Source organism: Gastrolobium bilobum, unplaced genomic scaffold (genome assembly GCF_033153095.1).
Source record: "Gastrolobium bilobum isolate Gb01-03AN ecotype WA unplaced genomic scaffold, APGP_CSIRO_Gbil_v1 utg37784, whole genome shotgun sequence".
Taxonomy (NCBI): Eukaryota; Viridiplantae; Streptophyta; class Magnoliopsida; order Fabales; family Fabaceae; genus Gastrolobium; species Gastrolobium bilobum.
Window position 1 is genome coordinate 43,770 of NW_026899409.1, and position 22,399 is coordinate 66,168.

Sequence of the window (22,399 nt, forward strand, 5' to 3'; positions counted from 1 at the left end):
AGAGATATATATAATATCAGATAGAGAGATCAAATCATATTAGACAGAGATCATAGAGAAGGAGATACAACAAAAGCGTGATAGAAATTGACAACAATGATGTTGAGATGATCTCTTATCTACTTAAGGGGAAAAAAGACAAAAATATAAAATTGATATGATCAAGTGGAAGCTTTATTAATATATTTTAATTTTTAACAAAATAATTTTTTTAAAAAAAATAAAAAAAATTACGAAAATATCATTTGATCGTGTCAGATACAATCAAATTCGCGTGTCGAAATGGTCAACGTGTCGAAAAAAATTGACCGTGTGTCTGACACCGTCTCGAAGCGTGTCAGACACAACTCTCCTTATTTTTATAAGTGTTCGTGGTTCTTGCTTTGAACTATAGTTTACCATTACCAAGTGGAGATGGAGCCAGTAGCAACCATTACTTTAGCCTGAATTCACGACTTTTCAGAATAAAATGCAAAAGTAAGATGACAAAAAATTAATATGTTAATAAATGAATACAACTCAAAATAATACTGACATTGTGTCATGTTTAATGTGAGTGAAAAAACCACTAATAATTAATTTAAAAAACGTTGAAGGACCATGACGTTATTTTGCACTAATGGCTAAAAGGGGATGAGGATTGACGTGGCTATTAGGTAATGCAGTACTTTGGATAGCTACAGCCTACGAAGCCCGGACATGTGCAAAATTTTGAAAGATACCGACATGTTTCGACACTTATCGACATCCGGTCAATTTTTGTGTCATTGTGATTAATATTTTGATACATTTTTTTGACATACATTCAATTTTTTTTTGACACACAGTCAATGTTTCCAGCACATCAAACACCTTTTTTTTTAAGGTCTAAATTCAATTTTATTAATTAAATACAAAATAATAATTTATAAATCAATTTTTTTTATTATAAAATTTGACATAAAAAATTAACAAAGTATGAAATTTTTTTTTATATTTATATTATGAAATTTAAATATTTTAATGATTATATAATTTATTATGAACTGTTATATGTATATAATATAAATTATGTTATATATATTAAAAATATTAATTAATATCAAAACATGTCCTAACATATTAAAATATGACCTTTTTTAAAATTAATGTATCGACCTGTCATATCATGTCATATCTCGTGTTAATATCAGTACAAGATAGGGTATAGGCAACTCTAATCGACATTGCCTTCTAGGCTTCGTGTCTTTCCATCTCTCCTGGAAGCGACAAGAATTTTTACTTTTTATTTTTATTTTATTTTTTAATAAATTAGAAAACGCGATGAGATTTTTTTTTTTTTCTTTTGTAGGTGGAGGGCCTTGGCCCAGGAAAGACAAAATAACAACTAACTATCAAATCAAAACGAAAATTGACAATAGTATGTAGAATCTTTTGCTAAGAGCCTAATTATCCCGAGGTGGATTTTCAAATCTACAAAGAAAACTTTCAGATTACTACGTAACAACCTTCAAATCAATTTTAATTCACCTTTTTCAATCAGTGTTCGTTCATAAACATTTGTTATTATTTTCACTGACTCCAATATATAAAAAAGAATGGCCAGATTGATTAGAGAAATTATAAACTTTAATTTCTCGCATTATTTCCTATGTAATAAAATAAATACATAAAAAAGAATGGCCGATACTAATTAAAATAAATGTTACGCGAAAAATTAAGTGGTTCTCTCTGTTGAAAAATCAACAATTATACAAATTGATAAAACAAAAAAAAAAGAGAAAAGAGAAGAGAGACTGACATCGTGATTTACTCAGATTCATCTAATATAGATTAAATTCAGCTTGTTTGTATTACATTGAGTATATTCACTTCACCGTCATTTGCTACATGTCGTTAGCCGCTAGGTTTACAAGGAGAATATAAATAAGATTAAAAAAACAATTAACAACAGCTATTCATGAGCCCAAGTTCAAACTACTGATAAAAGTAAAATTATAATAAATTAGAAGCCCACAACAATACCTGACATTTACGGGACCCGTTGACTTTTCATCAGTTCGCTGACCCCCAACAAAAAAGTAATTATCTAACTGCCAATGATGAGTCATACCCAACACTCTCAATTTTAACATAAAAAAGGTAAATTATATTGTTTTTGCCGTAAATAAAAATGTATTAAACTTTAATTTATTTTAATAAAATTAAACCCGTGAGAATTGTAAATAAGTCCTTTAAGAATATTTTTATTTTCTCTAATGCCTAATATATATTTGAGCCATACTGGATTTGAGGGAAAGTGAGCAAGAAGTATCAATACTTGTGGCGGTCACAGGCGTCATACTTCTTGCTATTACTTTAAATATATATTTGTAAATTTTTTATATTCATAGAATTATTTCAATTCAAAAAAAATTCATCAATAATTTTATATTTTAATACACTTCCTTATACAAAAGCCAATTGAGTTTGAATAGTTGATAATATAAAAGCTTATTTAAGTGTATTGAAAAATTTTATAATACTTAATTATTTGAGTAAAGATCAATTTTGATCCCTAACAAAAAATACGGTCCCCACTTTAGTCCCTTACAAAAATAAATTAGTTAGTTAGTCCCTAACAAATTCAAGGTGGACCCATTTTAGTCCTTTTGAGGGACTAATATGGGTCTTATTTGAATTTGTGAGGAACCACGATTTCAACTAAATGGGTTCACTTTGAATTTATTAGGAACTAATTGACTAATTTATTTTTATAAAAGATTAAAGTAGAGACCATATTTTTTATTAGAGACTAAAAAAGATATTTACTCTAATTATTTATTACTAAAATCAAAGCATTGAGAATCAAACTTACGACATTAATTACAAAGGTCAGAAGGTAAAGAATAATCTCAACTAAAAATTTAAGTCATTAGGTGAAAGCTGTATAGCAATATTAATTTTACATTATATTTTTCCAGCAAACTCTTAAAATAAAACAATGTTTTGGACACCGATGAAATTTCATTAACAATCTCGGAACACTGATCAAAATGTATTTTTTATCAAAAAATTTATTCCAATATCACGTGAACAATATTTTTTACCAGACTGTCACGTGCTATAATTCGCTGCCACTGGTAACAAATTTCGTGGTCAATAATTCCGTGACATGTGATCATATTGCAGACCAAATTCGCTACCAGTGATAACGAATTATGACACGTCAGCAAAATCATTGGCAAGCGTAAACCCTAAACCCTAAACCCTAAACCCTAAACCCAAAATCATTGGCAAGCGTAAATTGCTACCATTGGTAGCGAATTACGTCGACAGTATGATAAAATGTATTGTTCGCGTGCCATTTGGATAATTTTTTTTTTTGTCAGAAAAAATGAGATTTTTTTTTTTTTTGATAACAGAAAAAATGAGATTTTGGTCACTGTTCTAACAATCTCCCCTAAAACTAATGGTAAGGATTTAAAACCAATTACTGGTGTCCCTGGCACGTGTGCAGAGAGAAAAAACTGTTCGTAGAATACCCACTCACTTTATTGCTTAGTGGATTGAAGTGTAGTTTATAAAAATAAAAAAGGAATTGTCTCAAAAAATAAAAAATAAAAAAGGAAAGGGTGTAATTTGATCATTTTTTGGAGAGAAAAATGTAATTTGACCTAATATAAAATTGGTAATAGCTATACAGTCCTCATGCAGTGTTCCGAAAAAGCGAACAACACAAGAGCAAGTTTGGTGTATAAATATGCAGATTGCAGAGCTGGCGTTATCCTTTGCTCCTCCTATCCTGTTTGTTTGTCCCTGTCTCTATTATTTTGAGCGTATGCTCGGATTCATAGTATCGCCAGCTCACACTCATCACCACCATCAGTCCATAACCACTGCTGTGCTTTGAAAGGACTGGGCTTTCCTCACCAGAAGGATCGAACACAATGATTCAAAGAACTCTGTGCTTTCCAGGTTTAAGGAAACTACTTCTTCGAGCTGGTTGTCCCTCTTCTTCGTCTAAGGTGATCGATGTTTTACTTTCTTATTCTTTCTTTTCATCGATAATCTGTTTTGAACCTTGTTTTGTTCCATTCCTTCGAAACAATAAAATCTCCTTACCTTCTTCTCTCTCTCTCTCTCTTTTTTCCCCCTGTCCTTATGCCTCAGTTTCCTTCCTCAATTCCTTGTTCCCGTGTTCATGAAACATGATGACAGTTTTACTTTTCAATTTCCAAAAGCAATTGAAAATAAATATTTATTTTGATCACTCAAAAATATAGGTGTGGTTATTTATTGATATTAAATTAATTTTTTTAATAATAATTAGTATTTATTCTTTTAAAAATATAAAATTATGTTATTTTAGACAGAATTATTATTTTTTATAGCAAGAAAAAGAGAAATTATGATAAGAAAAAATAAATTTTTTAATTTAAATATTAAATAAATAATAATAATTTTAACTAAAATGATTGTATTTTAAAAACAAATATTTTTCTCTTTATTTATTTATGTGATAAAAACATAATATTAAAAACAATGTGTTATCACTTATATTTTAAAGCAATAATATTTATAATTTATTAATTTTGATTAAGATTTTTTTGTAAAATTAAATTAATTTTTAAATTAATTTTTTTAATAAAAAATATATTGTAATCTTAAATTGTTAAAATATAAAAAATGAATATATTGTTGTTTATTTATTTTATCATTTTCTTGCATTATAATAAGGGATATATTTTTCTTATGTTGTAGGAAAAGAATTACCTCATGTTGTAGAAATAAAAGTATAAGTGGGACCCACATGTAAGAGGAGAGAGAAAAAAAAAGTGGTGGGACCCAACCCTTTTTGTGTGTGTAGGAGAGATGTTTATCTCATGTAAAATGAGATAAACATAACCCTTATAATAAATACAAAATGGGCCGGAATGGTCACACTTTTACGAATTCCGACGTACATAGATAGACAATAAACTTCGTGGAGTGCCGTAAGAAGCACGTATCTTTTAAACTCAAGTACGATCTTGTCTTTATCTAAATCTGGAATAGTCAGGCTAATTTGACATTAATAATTTAGAATAATTTATAAATATGTTTAGTAAAATGTCTTGATTGTAATTTTTGGAGAGATATGAAATTTACGTTTAAAATTATTCAAAAAAATATATATGCAAAAAAAATTAAAAATTAAATTAAATCTTTCACTGTGTGGATTCTATGCATACATTCTTGAGTATCGATTGTTTTTGTTGTTGTAACTTGTACGAAAAGTCTGGTTGCATGCTTTTCATTTTATTACGTTTGGTAAAAAAATTTATCAAAGTGTTACGTCAACAGTAAATTTTGTCTAAATGTCACGCGGTATATTTTGTTACACTATGTAGCGAAATATGTTTGCAAGTAATTTGCTACACAGTGTAACGAAATATGCCATGTCAGGCTGTACAGTCAGCAAAAATGACACGTGTCAAACAGGCAGAAATTCGCTACATTGTGTAGCAAATTATGCTTGAATTCTGCCTGCTTGGCACGTGTCATTTTTTGCTGATTGTGCATCCTGACATAACATATTTCGCTTCACTGTGTAGCGAATTACTTGCAAACATATTTCGCTACACAGTGTAGCGAAATATGCCGCGTGACATTTTGACAAAATTTACTGTTAATGTGACAATGTGGTAAATTTTTTTGCCACAAAATGGTAACTCTTCCTTTTGGTGGTCAAAAGGAATATTCTCCCATGTTAATTAATTAAATAAAAGAAATATTCTGGTGGTCAAAAGGAAAAGTTTATTATTATCCACAAAAGGAAAAGTTATGGGGTTAGGATCTTCTATAACTAAAAATAAACTAGAGAAGATCTGAATCATAAAAAATACTTATTTTAGGGGAGATTATACTTATTATCTCTTTTTCTTATTATCTCTTATTACTAAATTTTAATTGTTGATTTCTGTCAATTTGACGGTTATAATTTCTTGGATCATATTTATTAATTAATTATTAATTTTCAATAAATCTTAAGCGTTAGATTGACGAAAATTAACTGTTAAGATTTAATAGTAGGAGGTAGTAAGAAAAAGAAATAGTAAATATAACATCTCCCTTTATTTATAGTAAAATAAAGATTATAAATATAATTGTATAAATCTAAACAGTTCAGACAGTCTAAATTCAATATAAAACGATCGTTCTATATATAGTTTTAGAGAAATCATTTTCTCATGTTGTTGGAGATTGTTTTATCATGTTGTGAGACATCGAAATCCGTGTTTTCTTCTTTTTATTTTTTTAACAAGTAGTAAGACCTATCATTTATTGTGTCTATAGCATAAGAGATATATTATTTCATGTGACATGAGAAAATAGAAACCTATACTTTTATATGAAAAAAACATTTTAATTTATTAGGAGGTTTAAGAGTGGAAAATTGGATATTGGACTTCCCATCCCTACGACTCAAATAAAAAAAGAAAAAGAAAAAACAATTAGATAGGATGTTGAAAAATATGTCCCAGTCCCGTCCCTGATTTAAGCATTCATCTAAATTTGTGATGCTAACACACAAATATATTGTGGCAGATCGGAGCTTACAATGGCTATGCATCTCAGCCCTCCCCTCTTCAAATCGCCGACCCAACTTACAGGTGAATTAATAATTTCTTGCATAATGTATTGAACGACATTATATAGAAGTAACGATTTTATATCCTATTTAAAGTTTTTATTTTGGATTTTATTAATCTCATCTTAAAGGAGATAAGTTATCTCATACAATAGAGACAAATTTATGAACTCCATCATCTAAAAAAAAAGGAAAAGGTGATCCAGTTATCAAAAGGGTAGGTAAGAAATATCACATCTAGCATAAGAGTAATTTTTTCTTTTATTTTGTTGTTAGGGATTAGTGTGCATTAATTAACTCGTTCTTTTTTTTCTTTTTTTTGAATTCAAGTAGCAATGAGTATGCTGACGTGGACTGGGACAGTCTTGGGTTTGGACTTATGCCAACTGATTACATGTACATTACTAAATGTACGGCGGGCCATAGTTTTGGACAAGGACAACTTAATCGGTATGGGAACATTGAACTTAGCCCATCAGCTGGAGTCCTAAATTATGGGCAGGTAGGTATCATTTCAAATTTTATTTGTTCTTATTTTCTTAAGAACAAATAAAATCATTCAAAGTTGCTGAATATAGGCATATACCAATTAAAGACTTCGAGATACTAATCCAAAAGAACGGTTGAAATTACACTGAAGAATTTTCTGGTTTTCTTTTATTTGTTAAAACAGAAAAGAGGAGTAAGGAGAGAAGATCACTAGTTGTTCAGAAACTTGTGTTACCAAGTTTCCTAAGTCAAGGATCAATTAGGGAGACCACTCCCTGGCACTTGCACTAATTAAATCAAGAACAAAAGAAATACAATATTCATATGCAGACTTAATAACCAAAGCCCCAAACGAAAAACCCTAAGCCCCAAAATACAAAAACAACATCAAGAATCTCAACACTGTGAGCTACTACAATCACAGCAAGGAATCATATAGCAGCACACGGTCACACACAAGAACACTTGAGTTACCAGAACAACTCCTCACAAGAACGTCTCCTTCTTGCATTACCGGAACCTCCTTCACTCTCAACCATCGAAGCTTCACTCTTCAAGAGAACCACCAATCAGCCGATTGGAACCTGCAAACACAGCAAGGAAAGCAAAGACAGAAGAGAACCAGCCAATCAATCTTGATTAAGAGATCAGAAATCAGGTTTCAAGAGAAACCCTAGCAGAGCATGAGTTAGGGATTTTCGCATATGAATATCGGTGAGATAGAAAGCAAGTAAAAAACTGAATGAATAAAATGACTACTGCATTTTGTATATTAACCTATACAAAGTGAAACACAGCGTTTTACAAAGGTTATAACGAAAATACTTAAATGCCCCTAACTAATATGCATAACTGAATATACAATAAGGCTACTTATGGGAATACTCAATGCATATATAACAAACTCCACCTTATTCTCATAAGGTAGCATGCAAGTACCAGTGAATGGAGATAGCCTCCTTGATCATATATTCTCAACAAGATTGACCCAGAACCTTCAACAAGCTTAAGGCATCCTTAAACTTGTTTGCAGGAACGAACTTGGTGAAAATGTCAGCAGGGTTCCATGAAGTAGAGACCTTCTCCACCTCAACCTGCTCATTAGAGATAATATCTCTAATAAAGTGCAACCTAACATCTATGTGTTTGGTCCTTTCATGAAAGGCACCATTTTTGGATAAGTGAATAGCACTTTGTGAGTCACAAAAAACCTTGAGAACATTCTTACCAAGTCCCAATTCTGATACAATACCTTTAAGCCATAAGGCTTCTTTGATTGCCTCAGTCAGTGCAATGTATTCTGATTCAGTTGTTGAGAGGGCCACCACATGCTGGAGATTTGATTTCCAGCTAACCACATTCCCTCCAACAGTAAAGACATAGCTAGTCACTGATCTTCTTTTATCCAGATCAGCTGCATAGTCTGCATCACAGTATCCTTTTACACCAAACAAGTTAGAATCATCAGCAGTAAAATTTAAACAGTTATCACAAGATCCATTTAAGTATCTAAAAATCCATTTTACTGCATTCCAATGTTCTCTATTTGGTTTAGACATAAATCTGCTTACCACACTCACTCCATGAGCAATATCAGGCCTAGTGCCTATCATAGCATACATTAGACTTCCTATAGCATTTGAATAAGGCACTTTTTGCATGTAAACAGATTCGGTTTCATCCAATTCACCACATACAGGTTTCAAACGAAAATGAGCAGCTAAAGGAGTGTTCACAGGCTTGGACAAATGCATAGCAAACAGTTTTAAAATCTTTTTCACATAGTGTGATTGAGACAAAGACAACACTCTTGCATCTCTATTTCTAAAAATATCCATGCCTAAAATGCTTCTAGCAGGGCCTAAGATTTTCATATCAAATTCCCTTTTCAACATTTCCTTTAGCTTATTAATATTATCTATGTTATGAGAAACAATGAGCATATCATCAACATAGATAAGCAAGTAAACATAGTTATCATCATCAACATTCAAGTAATAAACACAATGATCATAACTACACCTATTGAAACCTTGTGATATCACAAAGTCATCAAATCTCTTGTACCATTGCCTAGGTGATTGTTTTAGGTCGTACAAGGATTTCCTAAGAAGGCAGACTTTGTCTTTGGAGCCTTTCTTTATGAAGCCATCAGGCTGCTCCATAAAAATTTTCTCCTCTAAATTACCATGCAAAAAGGCAGTTTTAACATCTAGCTGTTCTAATTCTAAATTGAAAATAGCAACAGCAGATAAAAGAAGTCTAATAGAAGTTATTGCGTAAAATCGGCAAGTGCACCGATCGTACCAAGTAATAAAAGTGAGTAAGATATCGTCCCACGAGGATTGAGGCACCAGATTTAAATTTAACTATTCCTTTCTTATTGGATGAACAAGGGTTGGTTTGGAAATAATGGTATTTGTAACAATTGTAAACTATTCAATATTTCGTGAATAATTCAGAGAGAAATTTGAAGAAATTAAAAAAAACAAAGATTGAGATTTGAGAAAAAATATTAAAAGAAAAAATATTAAAAGGACGCCAACACCTTTCTGATCCCCACCTTGTAATATTGATTAATATTTATATTTAATTACCCAATTGACCAAATAATTCACCATCTATAATTAATGATTTAAGCCCTAATCCGTTAGTGATCTTAACCTTATTAACCCTATTAGAATCCTAATCCCTTAGAAATCCCTTTTCAAGTTAATCCTTAAGCCCAGTGAATTTTCCACATTTGCAGTTCATGTAGTCTATCCCTAGTGCATACATGAACAGTTATCTTACCCTTTGTCAGGAATTAGAATCCCAATATCCCTATTGTGAACCTTAACCCTCGCAATCCTAATAGAGTCGCGAATTCTAAAAGAATTATGGGATGAAGAACAGAGTAAAATAAATTCAATTGAATAATTAATCATAAACTTAACCAAAATACAAGGGGTTCACATCAAGGGTTGTGACCCTTACCACAATATAAAAAAACTAGCCAGACATATTCATGTCTGACAAAACAAAGTATTCAAAAGAATTCATAAAAACTAGAAATAACCGGAAAGAATGAAAGAAGAAATCTTGATCGGCAGTCACCGAAGGCTTGCTCCGATTCTTGTCGCTCCGTGCAAAAGTGTGTTTTTCTCTTGAGGTCTGAGTCTCTATTTATAGAGTTCTTGACCTAGTGGAGAAGTCTGGTCCAATTTCTTTCCAAAATCTCACTGTGATCTTGTCTCTGATTGAAAAAGATTCCATGTTGAATTATCTGCACCTCCCACGCCACTGCCGTGAGATCCACGCTGTGAGCGTGGGAGGTTTTCTTCTATATCCTGGAGCTCCACGCCACTAGCGTGGCTGCCACGCTGCAAGCGTGGGTTGTGAAAAAGGATGGCGCTACTAGTGTCAATCCCACGCTAGTAGCGTGGTAACTTCTGCCTGTTTTGGAACTCTGGCGCTACTAGCGTGAGTCCCACGCTAGTAGCGTGGTTGTCTCTGTATGAAAGGTCTCTCTTCACGCTAGGGGCGTCATACCCACGGTAAGAGCGTGGGCCTTCAGATTGGCTTTCCCTTTTTAGCTCCAATTTGTCTATTTTTCCTACGAAATCAACATGAAATCAGTATGCAATCTCTGATTAAGAATTTTGACAGATTAACAGTGATTATCGCCCTTTTTGCTTAAGATTCAATCACATTCTTTCTCTTTTTGGTTTAGATTTCCTTATATGTTGAGCACATATCAGAAGTATGTTTAACTACAGGAGAGAAAATTTCATTATAATCTACTCCCTCCACTTGGGCATAGCCTTTGGCTATCACCCTAGCTTTATACCTTGATCCTTCTACACCAGGGATGGCAGGTTTTCTTTTGAAAACCCACTTACATCAAATTACCCGTTTATGTTGAGGTCTGTCCACTAAGAGCCACGTCTGGTTCTTTATTAGTGAATCCATTTCATCCTTCATTGCTGCATGCCATTCCTTCCAAGTACTTGTCTTCATTGCCTCCATGTAGGTTGTTGGTTCCTCTTGTTCCATCAATTCAGCAACTTGCAAAGCAAAAGCAATAATATCAGCATGTACAAATCTGCTAGGAGGTCTTATTTGCCTCCTAGCTCTATCCCTGGACAACAAATAATCAGTAGGAACTTGTCCTTGCTGGTTATTTTCAGTCTCTAGTTCCCTAGGGACATCAGAAGTATTTTCTTGTTCATTTTCAGAAGAATCTTCATGATCCTCTCTGGATCAAAGACATTAATTCTGCCTTGTATGGGCAGATTGCTCCACCTCCAGCTGGACCTTATTGGGGTGGTTATTTTGCTCCTTAACCTGCAAAATATCTTTGTAGAAAGTTAGCTCATCAAAAGTAACATCCTTACTAATTATACATTTCTTTTCACTAATCAACCACAACTTGAAACCCTTTGTGCCTTTAGAGTAACCAATGAAAACAGCTTTTAATGCCCTTGGCCCAAGCTTATCTTGCTTAAAATGTACATAGGCCAAGCACCCAAAAGGTTTCAAGTAGTTCAGATTAGGAATTCTATTATTCCAAAGCTCCATGGGAGTTTTAAAGGCTAAAACAGATGAGGGAGATCTGTTTATCACATGGCATGCTGTTGAAACAGCCTCAGCCCAAAAGGTTTTACCCAAGCCAGATTCAGATAACATGCATCTAACTTTATTTAAAATTGTTCTATTCATCCTCTCAGCTTTACCATTTTGTTGAGGTGTTTCAACACATGTTCTATGTCTAGCAATACCATATTCCTTACAATAATCAGAAAATTGACTATTGCAAAATTCAAGACCATTATCAGTCCTGAGTACCTTAACCTTCATGCCTTTCTCAGTTTCAACAGCAACCTTCAATTCCTTAAAGCAATCAAAAGCCTGATCCTTTTGCTTTAGGAAATAGGTCCACACCCTCCTTGAATAGGAGTCTATAAGGGAGAGGAAGTAGTGGCAACCCGAAAGGGAACTAGGAATATTGGGAGAACCCCAAAGGTCAGAGTGAATGTAATCAAGGGTCCCTTTTGTTTGATTCTTGGCTGCTATGAAGCTTTGCCTATGGGACTTCCCTAGGATGCAGCTCTCACAGAAGCCAAGAGGGGAAAAATTCTTTAAAGGAAGGATCCCTTGTTTACATAGCTCTTGCAACCCTTGGTTGCTAATATGCCCCAATCTTTTATGCCAAAGAAGGGGCAAATCAGAACTCTTCAAGGGCACACAGGACTCCAGTCCTATGGCCTCACCATCTAAAATGTACAACCCATTCACTAGCTTACCCACCATACCCACCCTAGACCGCTTAACAACCTTTAGAGTTCCCTTCTCACTCTTAAAGTTGTAACCATTCAAGTCTAACATCCCCAAGGATATTAGATTTCTCCTTAGGGTGGGGACAAGTCTCACATCCCTTAGGACTTTGACAATCCCATCACCCGTCTTGAAACTGACAGACCCAATACCTGTTACTTGACAAGTATCATCATTTCCCATTAACACTTTACCTCCCTCAAATGGTTTAAAACCACTTAACCACTCTCTCTTGGGTGTCATGTGAAATATACACCCAGAATTCAACACCCACTCCAAATCAGTGGAGTTATCAGACAAGACCAGCAGCTCACCACTCTCATAACCAGTCAATAGATTTGCATAATCTGTCTTGTGATTATTAGAAGGGGCAGCTTGTTGCTTTCCCTTCTCCGGGCAGTTCTTTTTCATGTGCCCTTCCTTGTGGCATAACCAGCAGATTAACTTCTGCTTACCTTGGTCTTTATTTTGATTATTATTATTTCCCTTATTCTTGTTAAACTGGGATTTCTTTTTGGATTTTCCTTTGACATTCAGCCCCTCTATAGGAGCCTTTTTATTGGAGTTCATCTCCAATTCCTTAGACCTAAGGGCTGTCAACACATCCTTAAGGGACAAAGACTCCCTACCATACTTAATTGCAGCTTTCACATCCTCGAAAGCATCAGGCAAGGCATTTAGGAGTATAATGGCTTGGTTTTCATCAGAGATCTTCTCATCCGTATTAGCCAAGCTTATGGTTATCCTCTTAAATTCTTCTAAGTTCTCATCTAATGATTTATTAGAGTCCATTTTAAATCCAAACAATTTTTCCTTAAGATAAATTTTGTTTGATAAGGACTTAGTCATGAAAAGGGATTCCAGCTTTAACCAAACCCCGGCAGCAGTGGTTTCATCATCCACTTGTCTAAGCACATTGTCAGTCAAGTGCAAAATCAGCAAACTGAATGCAGTTTCCAACATTTCCTCCTTATCCTCAGCACTCATGGTGTCAGGTAGATCCCTAGCACTACCTAATGCCTTGGAACACTTTTGGTGAACCAATACAACCTTCATCTTCTTCCTCCACATATTGAAGTCTCCTTTGCCATCGTATTTCTCCACCTCCACGCGTGCAGTGCCCATCTTGATGACTTTCAGCAACCAAGACAGCAACCAGAATAGACGCGATACAAGAAAGAAGGGGAGAGGAAGCGCGGAAAAATAACAGATAATATTCTTGAAATAAAGAATTCAGAAACAACAGTAATTACAGAAGCAGAATAAAGCATGCAATAAAGAATTGCAAGAAAGAAGGCAATCAACATGAATAAGCAATTACAAAGCACAGAAGCAGGAAACAGGAGGCACGCAACCTAAGCTCTAGATACCAATTGTTGAAATTACATTGGAGAATTTTCTGGTTTTCTTTTATTTGTTAAAACAGAAAAGAGGAGTAAGGAGAGAAAATCACACGCAGGATTTTTACTTGTTCAGAAACTTGTGTTACCAAGTTTCCTACGTCAAGGATCAATTAGGGAGAGCACTCCCTGACACTTGCACTAATTAAATCAAGAAAAAAGAAATACAATATTCATATGCAGACTTAATAAACAAAGCCCCAAACGAAAAACCCTAAGCCCCAAAATACAGAAACAACATCAAGAATCTCAACATTGTGAGCTACTACAATCACAGGAATCATATAGCAGCACACGGTCACACGCAAGAACACTTGAGTTACCAGAACAGCTCCTCACAAGAACGTCTCCTTCTTGCATTACCGGAACCTCCTTCACTCTCAACCACCGAAGCTTCACTCTTCAAGAGAACCACCAATCAGCCGATTGGAACCTGCAAACATAGCAAGGAAAGCAAAGACAGAAGAGAACCAACCAAGCAATCTTGATTAAGAGATCAGAAATCAGGTTTCAAGAGAAACCCTAGCAAAGCATGAGTTAGGGATTTTTGCATATGAATATCGGTGAGAGAGAAAGCAAGTAAAAAACTGAATGAATAAAATGACTACTGCATTTTGTATATTAACCTATACAAAGTGAAACGCAGCATTTTACAAAGGTTATAACGAAAATACTTAAATGCCCCTAACTAATATGCATAACTGAATATACAATAAGGCTACTTATAGGGATACTCAATGCATATACAACAAGGACAACCTCAGTTTTTTGGGATAAATTATTCAACAAAGTCAAATCAAAAAAATAAATAAATAAACATAACCACTCATGGCTATCTTAGGAATTTATGTAAATATTGCGAACAGGAAGAAAAAGAGAAACTTATCCATTTCTGGGACCCATACTGCTACGAACGGACACCTAGTTCCACGTGTTATTACAATCTCATTAATCTTCATATCTTGTCTCCTAAAGAGTAAGGTATCTTTCGTTTAAATTATTGTAGAGTTAATTTTGCAAGAATTAATTTTGAAAAAAATGAATATTAAAAAAATATTTTAGAAGGGAAGGTTATACTGACAATCTATTTTCTTTACAACCTCTTACAACCATATATCTTAACTGTTGATTTCCGCAAATCAACGGTTGCAAAATTTATTAATTAATTAATTATTAAATCACAATAAATGATAACCGTTGATTGGCGGAAATCAACGGTTAATATATATGATTGTAAGAGGTTGTAAAGAAAATAGGTTGTCAGTATAACCTTTCTCTATTTTATTTTATATGAAAATGATATTTTTAAAGGGAGTTTAAAAACTTAAATTTTAATTAAATAATAGAGTATAACTATTTCAAATTGTAAACGTATATAAGTTTTTAAAATTTTATTTTCTAGACCGACGAACCAAGGGGCCATTGTCTAAAATTCTATTTTTAAACATATTATATTTTCTAGCATGAGCAGAGTGAGTCCTTAGTGGAACAGTGACCATTTTGCTACTGTTCATCATAAAATTTACCAAAATGTCACGTGCACAGTAAAAATTCTGTGTAGCGAATTAGGCCTGCTGATGTGTCACCTCCTCACTGGTCTACATATTTCGCAACACAGTGTAGCGAAATACGTGGTCAAAAGGTCAGCCTGATCAGTGGGGAGGTGACACATTAGCAGGCCTAATTCGCTACACTGTGTAGCGAATTAGCCTGCGTGGCAATTTGGAAATTTTTACTGTGCGCGTGGCATTCTGGTAAATTTTATGATGAACAGTGACAAAATAGTCACTATTCCGTCCTTAGTCTCAACCAATCAAAAATTCAAAATGCATTAAAATAACAATTGAAAAAGACAACAAAATCCTTGTTAAAAGTTATTTTATTATTGCCTTAAAATATTACCTTAAAATTTCAGTTAACCGTGCACGAGTGATTAAGCAAAAAGTGCTCTGACGAACATTCTTGAAATCTAAACATAGGGATTATTCGAAGGAACCAAAGCATACAGAAAAGAAAACGGGAACCTGCTCCTCTTCCGTCCAGAAGAAAATGCCATTCGCATGAAGATTGGTGCCGAAAGAATGTGCATGACATCCCCTTCCATTGATCAATTTGTTGATGCTTTGAAGCAAACTGCCTTGGCAAATAAGCGTTGGGTATGAGTATTCATCTCAAGTCTTTATTCTAAAATAAATGACACACAATGTTTTTGGTTTGCATGTGTGTACGTGCTACATTTTAACCCTGTCATTTGACAATGTATACTTGGACTCATCATTGTAATCACTAAGCAGGTTCCTCCACCGGGTAAAGGGTCGTTGTACCTTAGGCCTCTGCTCTTAGGAAGTGGTCCAATTTTGGGTTTGGCTCCAGCACCTGAATACACATTCCTCATATATGCTTCCCCTGTTCGCAACTATTTCAAAGTTAGTGAAACTTTTATTTTATTTTCTCTCTTTTCTTAATTATAGCTGGCTAGATATAATAGTTAACAGTGACTTCAATTTACTTCAACAATTCGAGTTTTTTTTTCATTCGCACCACAGGAAGGTTCGGCGCCGCTCAACTTGTACGTGGAGGAGGATTTTGACCGTGCTTCTCGACGTGGTACTGGAAGCGTTAAAACCATCTCCAATTATGCCCCGGTATATATTTCAAGTCTTTCACTGAAATCAAGCAAAGAGCAAATAACTTGTCGTGTGTGTAAAACATTAGTACAAAATGCCTCTTGCTTTATTTTATTTTATTTCTCTTTAGGCGCGGAATCCAGATTAATCTAATTAACAATAGTATAATGGGGTAGGATATTATAACAACCAATTAATGTTACTATCAATCAATTTCACCGTTAGATCGATTATATTGATCTAACGGTTATATTTATTTATATCTTTGTATGGTTATAATTCTCCATATTTAATGTAAAAGTATTAAATATGGAGAATCATAACCATACAAAGATGAAAATAAATATAATCGTTTGATAACATAATCAATTTAACGATAAAATTGATTGGTAATAACACTAATTGATTTTTACAATATTCTTCCCCTGTAATATTGGTCCCAATCCCAACTTTCCTCAATTCATGTGCCTTGCTCTTTTTATTATTATTATTATAGCATATATGTATTAGGAATTTATATTAGTACATAATATCAGAAGTATGCACTTGACGAATTTGGAATATATAAAAAGGGGACGAGGGGAGAACAGGTTTGCAAGCCGAGCAATTCGCACGACATATCACAGACAGAAAGGAACAGACTTTGATGGGGTTCAGATCCCGTGCATACTAGAGTATTTAATTTTACTACCTGTCTTGACATGTAGGTCTTGATGGCACAAATTAGAGCCAAGGAAAGAGGATATTCGGATGTGTTATACCTTGATTCAGTCTCCAAGAAAAATCTGGAGGAGGTCTCTTCTTGTAACATTTTTATTGCCAAGGTATATTTTCGAATTAGTTTTATTTTTCCCTTCTATTATAATTTTTATAAAGATAGATCAGGTATGTTTTTTTCTAAGCATGTTGCAAAAGAAAATTGCACAGTAAGTTAAGAACACATGATAAGTCTTTCAGAACCTGAAGTTATGCTGTTAAGGTTCCATCTAATATAATGCTAGAAAATTACACAAAACTGATAAAAGAAAGACAAACAGACAACAAATGTGTCATGCAACCAGGGATTGTAATGAATAAGGAGAGCTATTCTCTATGTTTAATAGATCATATGATCAAACATGCAATGTAAGATAGAAAACATGACAATTGTACTAAAAAAAAAGGGTTTTCAGATAATTGATGTTGGGTTGAATTGTTACTTTCCCTATTGCGCATGTTCTAATTCAACGATCTGGTGAAATTTACTCTGTACAACAAATTATTTCTAACTGGCCAATCTAATTTGTATTACAATTTCATAGGGCAAATACATCTTAACACCTGCTACCAATGGAACCATTCTTGCTGGAATTACCAGAAAAAGTATCATTGAAATTGCTTGTGATCTCGGCTATCAGGTAGCACTACATATTTGAGGTTCAGACTTGATAACGGGAACTAATATTCATTCTGCATTTAGTTGTTTCTTGCTTTATGCTTTCTGAATTCACGATCAACCTTTCTCACACACAGTATAAATTTGAATTATCCTTCATCAAATTTTCTATATTTATTTTCTGTTTCAAATATGCTTATTTTGATTGTCCAAATTGGTTCAGGTAGAAGAGCGTGCTGTAGCCGTGGATGAATTGATTGAGGCTGATGAAGTTTTCTGCACAGGAACTGCCGTTGGTGTTGCTCCTGTAGGGAGTATCACATACCAGAATAGAAGGTAAAGTAATGGCAATACATATATATATAGGGGGGGGGCGGGGGGGAATTATTAGAATATAATATAGTCAAGAAAACATACAAAATTTAGATGAACAAAAGTTACTATTTTTTATCTGATTATATATATATAGGAACAGTGACCAAAGTGTCACTGTTGGCAAAAAAAAATTATCAGACTGCCACGCTAACAGTAAATTTTCCCAAAATGCCACGTGGCATATTTCGCTATATTGTGTAGCGAAATATGTGTCCAAATAATTCGCTATACAGTGTAGCGAAATATGCTACGTCAGAATGCACAGAACCAAAAATGCCACGTGTCAAACAGGGAGAATTTCGCTACACTGTGTAGCGAAATTCTCCCTGTTTGACACGTGGCATTTTTGGTTCTGACGTGGCATATTTCGCTGCACTGTGTAGCGAATTATTTGCACACATATTTCGCTACACAGTGTAGCGAAATATGCCACGTGACATTTTGGAAAAATTTACTGTTGGCGTGACAGTCTGGTAAATTTTTTTGCCAACAGTGACAAAATGATCACTGTTCATATATATATATATATATATTGAACTCTTTAGATATATTTTCAATTTTATTACTATATCTTTTCATTGTAATATTTTAGAACACGGTATATAGCATCAGATGTGTTCAAAATTTCATGAAACATTGTTATACATATGCAGGATGAAATATAAAACAGGTTCTGGAACCATTTGTCAGGAGCTATACAATATCCTTTTTGGAATTCAAACGGGTATTATTGAAGATAAGAAGGGATGGATCGTTGAAGTTGACAAATGTTCTTGATGCTATCATAAACGAAAATGTGGCCAAAAATACTGTTGTTCACAGGTTAATGTTGTTCATTATCATGAATCACATGTATTATATACAATGTTATGCACAAAGTATATAAGTTAGAGAACATCGAAATTGTGTATAAAAAAAACTTCAAAAGTGTACTCCAAGAAAAAAATTCGTGGCTGCAAGTTTGGATTCTATTTTATCGAATTATGTCTTTTTCTATATTAATTATCAGAATACTATGAAACATTTTTGGGATAAAGATTTGCAAAGGATAACAGAAGGATTGGATTTAAAAAGAAAAGAAAAAACAGGGCATATGATATGCATGGGGTAAGATAGCATATTGTGCTTATCTTTCCTCCAGCGCGTCTTGGAGGCTTTTTTGCCCCCACTTTTAAGTTCATTATTTATGGACCTAAACGGCTAAACTTACTTAAAACACGAGAAAAAAAAGGTCTTTCGTTCGACCGGGCTGAGTCGATCCAACTATACGTTGGGACTGCTAATAAACTATGCCAAATGGACAAGGTCGAGGACTCAGAGCTCATCGGATCAAGCCCAAACAAGTTGGAAAAATCAAACCAATCTAAATCAGATCCATTTAAGCCTTTTTACCAAAACAATGGTATTGCAACAACAAACCTGACCCGCCGGTAAATATCCCATCTATTCTTCGTAATACTGAAGACTGAGTAGAATATCTACTTCGGTAATATTAAAGATATACTTGACCCACAGCAATAGAACAAATGGGCCAGTACAAATAAAAAGATGACTGGTTAGTGTTACTAACCGCCTACTTATTTTAGGACATGATAACACTTTTTTTTTTAAATCTTTTGAATAAAAAAATTATTTGTTATTTATTTGATTCTAATTAACCGATAGTTTAAAGAGTTTTAGTTATAATCAAATATTATATTATAGTATATTTAAAGGCTTTAATGTTTCTAAAGTGAATGTAGATAAATTATCTACATTCGCTCCTAAAACGACGTCGTTTTGCGTTAAAAAATTAAAAAATTATAATGAAAAAATATTATTATAATCCTGAAATAAATTATAATTACCAAAATACATTGATTTCCTTATCAAAACGACATCGTTTTGGGCTCAATGTAAATTTATCTACATTGACGGTAGAAAAAGCGAATCCATATTTATAAAGGTTAATTACTACAAGAAAATATTAGTTATTACAAGGCTTTAACGTTTCTAAAGTGAATGTAGATAAATTATCTACATTCGCTCCCAAAACAACGTCGTTTTGGGTTAAAAAATTAAAAATTATAATGAAAAAGACTATTATAACCCTGAAATAAGTTATAATTACAAAAATACATTGATTTCTGCCTCAAAACGACGTCGTTTTAGGCTCAATGAAGATAAGTTATCTACATTGTAGAAAAAGTAAACTCTTATTATAATAGGGTGTTTGTTTTATTGAGTGTGTAATATACTTCATAATAATTATAAATAATTCTATTTTTAAAATATGAATTTAATTGAATGCATATGTTATAAATGATTGGGGGTGGTAAATCACATATTTTGGTAAATATCTATTTAATGAAAATAAAAAATTGTAAATGAGAGAGAAATAAAAGAGAAAGAGTGAAGAAGACCTTTAAAAAAATCGAACGATGGAGGCGGCTGTTCGTTTTAGGTTTAGAATAAGGGCATCACATTCTAAGAGTTGTTGGTCTAAAGGGTGATTCAGTTAGAATTCAGAGTTTAAATTGTTAAAAGAATAATGAATTTAAATATTGAGAATTGAAATTTCCGAATAAGATGGAGAAACACAAATTCAAAACCGGATAAGTCGGGGTGAAAAAAATAATAAAAGAATAAGCGTATCACAATTCACAAGTCTTAGCAAAAGCATAAAATGACACACACAGCTAGACAATGGCAAAACTTGAACTAAAACTTTGAGGGAGCAAAATAAAGCTTTAACATAGCGTATAAACTTGAAGTTGCTGCTAACCGTGAATAATACCACATGGGCAGAGCCGCATAGGTACTTGATACCATATCTCGTCCTGTTGGAACACTGGCATTAAGCTAACTTACCCTTCAAATGCGGGAAAAATAAATTATAAATTCACAGCATAAAAATGCCACCCATATTATGATTTTTTTTTTTTTAATCATTGTGCCCTTTTTGACCAAAATAAGTACCACTTTGCTCCTCGTTCAAAATATTTCACTAATATGTACCTGTTTGACCATTGACCAACTCATATACTCAAATACATGAACTTATACTTGAGTATATTTCGTATTCTAGGTTTTTTTGAACATTTACTCGAGTATAAGATTCAAATACTCGAGTATTTGCTATTCCACATAATATATATAAGCATGTACTCGAGTAAATATTCATAAAATTTCCAAAGCAAAATTTTCAACTCGTAGCTCTCGTAAAGTTATGTGGAATTAAAAAAAGCACATGATTCGGACAAGAGTTAAAAGTTATGGCTTTTCGAAGTTTTACTCCAAAACTTTCAAAATTTTGTAATGCCAATAAGTTTTGTGATACTCCCAAAGCTCTCCCTCATGTTACTTGAATCAAGTCCACAATATTATGACTATAGAAACCTGTTTGATCCAAAAATCTCGTGAAAAAAATTTAATCATAAAACTTTGAAATCATGTGTCTGAATCAAGCCATAACTTTTAACTCGAGTGTTTGTATCAGGTGTTTTTTTTATTCCACATAACTTTTCGAGTGCTACGAATTATTTGTTAGTGTTGGAAAATAAAAAATTTAAATAACATCATTCACAAAGAAAAAAGATGCCAAACGGGACACAAAGAAACATTTTTCGGACCAATATTATGAGTATATGATTATATAAACTTGTTTGATTAAAAAAATATGGTCTTTCGAAGTTTTACGATTAAATTTATTTTCACGAGATTTTTTAGATCAAACAAGTTTCTATAGTTATATATTCATAATATTGGACTTGACTTCAGTAACCTTAGGGGAGCTTTGTGGGTATCACAAAACCTATTGGCATTACAAAATTTTAGAGTAAAACTTCGAAAGATCATAATTTTTGACTCGGGTGTCCGAATCATGTGCTTTTTTTTATTCCAAATAACTTTTCAAGAGCTATGCGTTAAAAAAATTTGTGTAGGAAAGTTTTTGAATATTTGCTTGAGTACATACCCAAATACTCAAGTATATTGCGTGGAACAACAAATACTCGAATATATATCTGGGTCATATACTTGAGTAAATAGTAAAAAAAAAAACCCAGAATACAAAATATACTCAAGTATAAGATAATGTCCTAGAGTATATATATGAGTCGGTCAACAGTCAAATAGACACAAATTAATAAAATGTTTTGAAACAGGGACAAAGTGATGATAAAAAACGACACCATCGTCAAAAAGCCCCCATATTATGGTCATAAATCATAATTGACTTGCATCA

General features: G+C 33.2%; 1 protein-coding gene across 2 annotated transcripts; it reads left to right on the forward strand.

The window, feature by feature from the left end:
- Window positions 1–3,695: 3,695 nt before the first annotated feature.
- On the forward strand, window positions 3,696–19,154 carry LOC133290371 (branched-chain-amino-acid aminotransferase 2, chloroplastic-like). Of its 2 annotated transcripts, none has more exons than XM_061488441.1 (10): window positions 3,696–3,986; window positions 6,550–6,614; window positions 6,923–7,094; window positions 15,777–15,953; window positions 16,092–16,223; window positions 16,344–16,442; window positions 17,132–17,248; window positions 17,726–17,821; window positions 18,023–18,135; window positions 18,828–19,154. In XM_061488441.1, exons 1-10 carry the CDS (start codon window positions 3,909–3,911, stop codon window positions 18,949–18,951), a joined length of 1,173 nt encoding a protein of 390 aa, XP_061344425.1. In that variant the 5' UTR covers window positions 3,696–3,908; the 3' UTR covers window positions 18,952–19,154. The 2 variants fall into 2 exon arrangements, with proteins under 2 accessions (XP_061344425.1, XP_061344426.1); XM_061488442.1 differs by having other exon boundaries at window positions 6,926–7,094.
- The last annotated feature ends 3,245 nt before the right edge of the window (window positions 19,155–22,399 follow it).

Coding starts and splice junctions, on each gene's coding strand:
- LOC133290371 (XM_061488441.1), top strand. CDS start 3,909: ATGATTCAAAGAACTCTGTGCTTTCCAGGTTTAAGGAAACTACTTCTT. Junction 3,987..6,549: donor GTCCCTCTTCTTCGTCTAAG/GTGATCGATGTT, acceptor ATATTGTGGCAG/ATCGGAGCTTACAATGGCTA. Junction 17,249..17,725: donor GTAACATTTTTATTGCCAAG/GTATATTTTCGA, acceptor ACAATTTCATAG/GGCAAATACATCTTAACACC.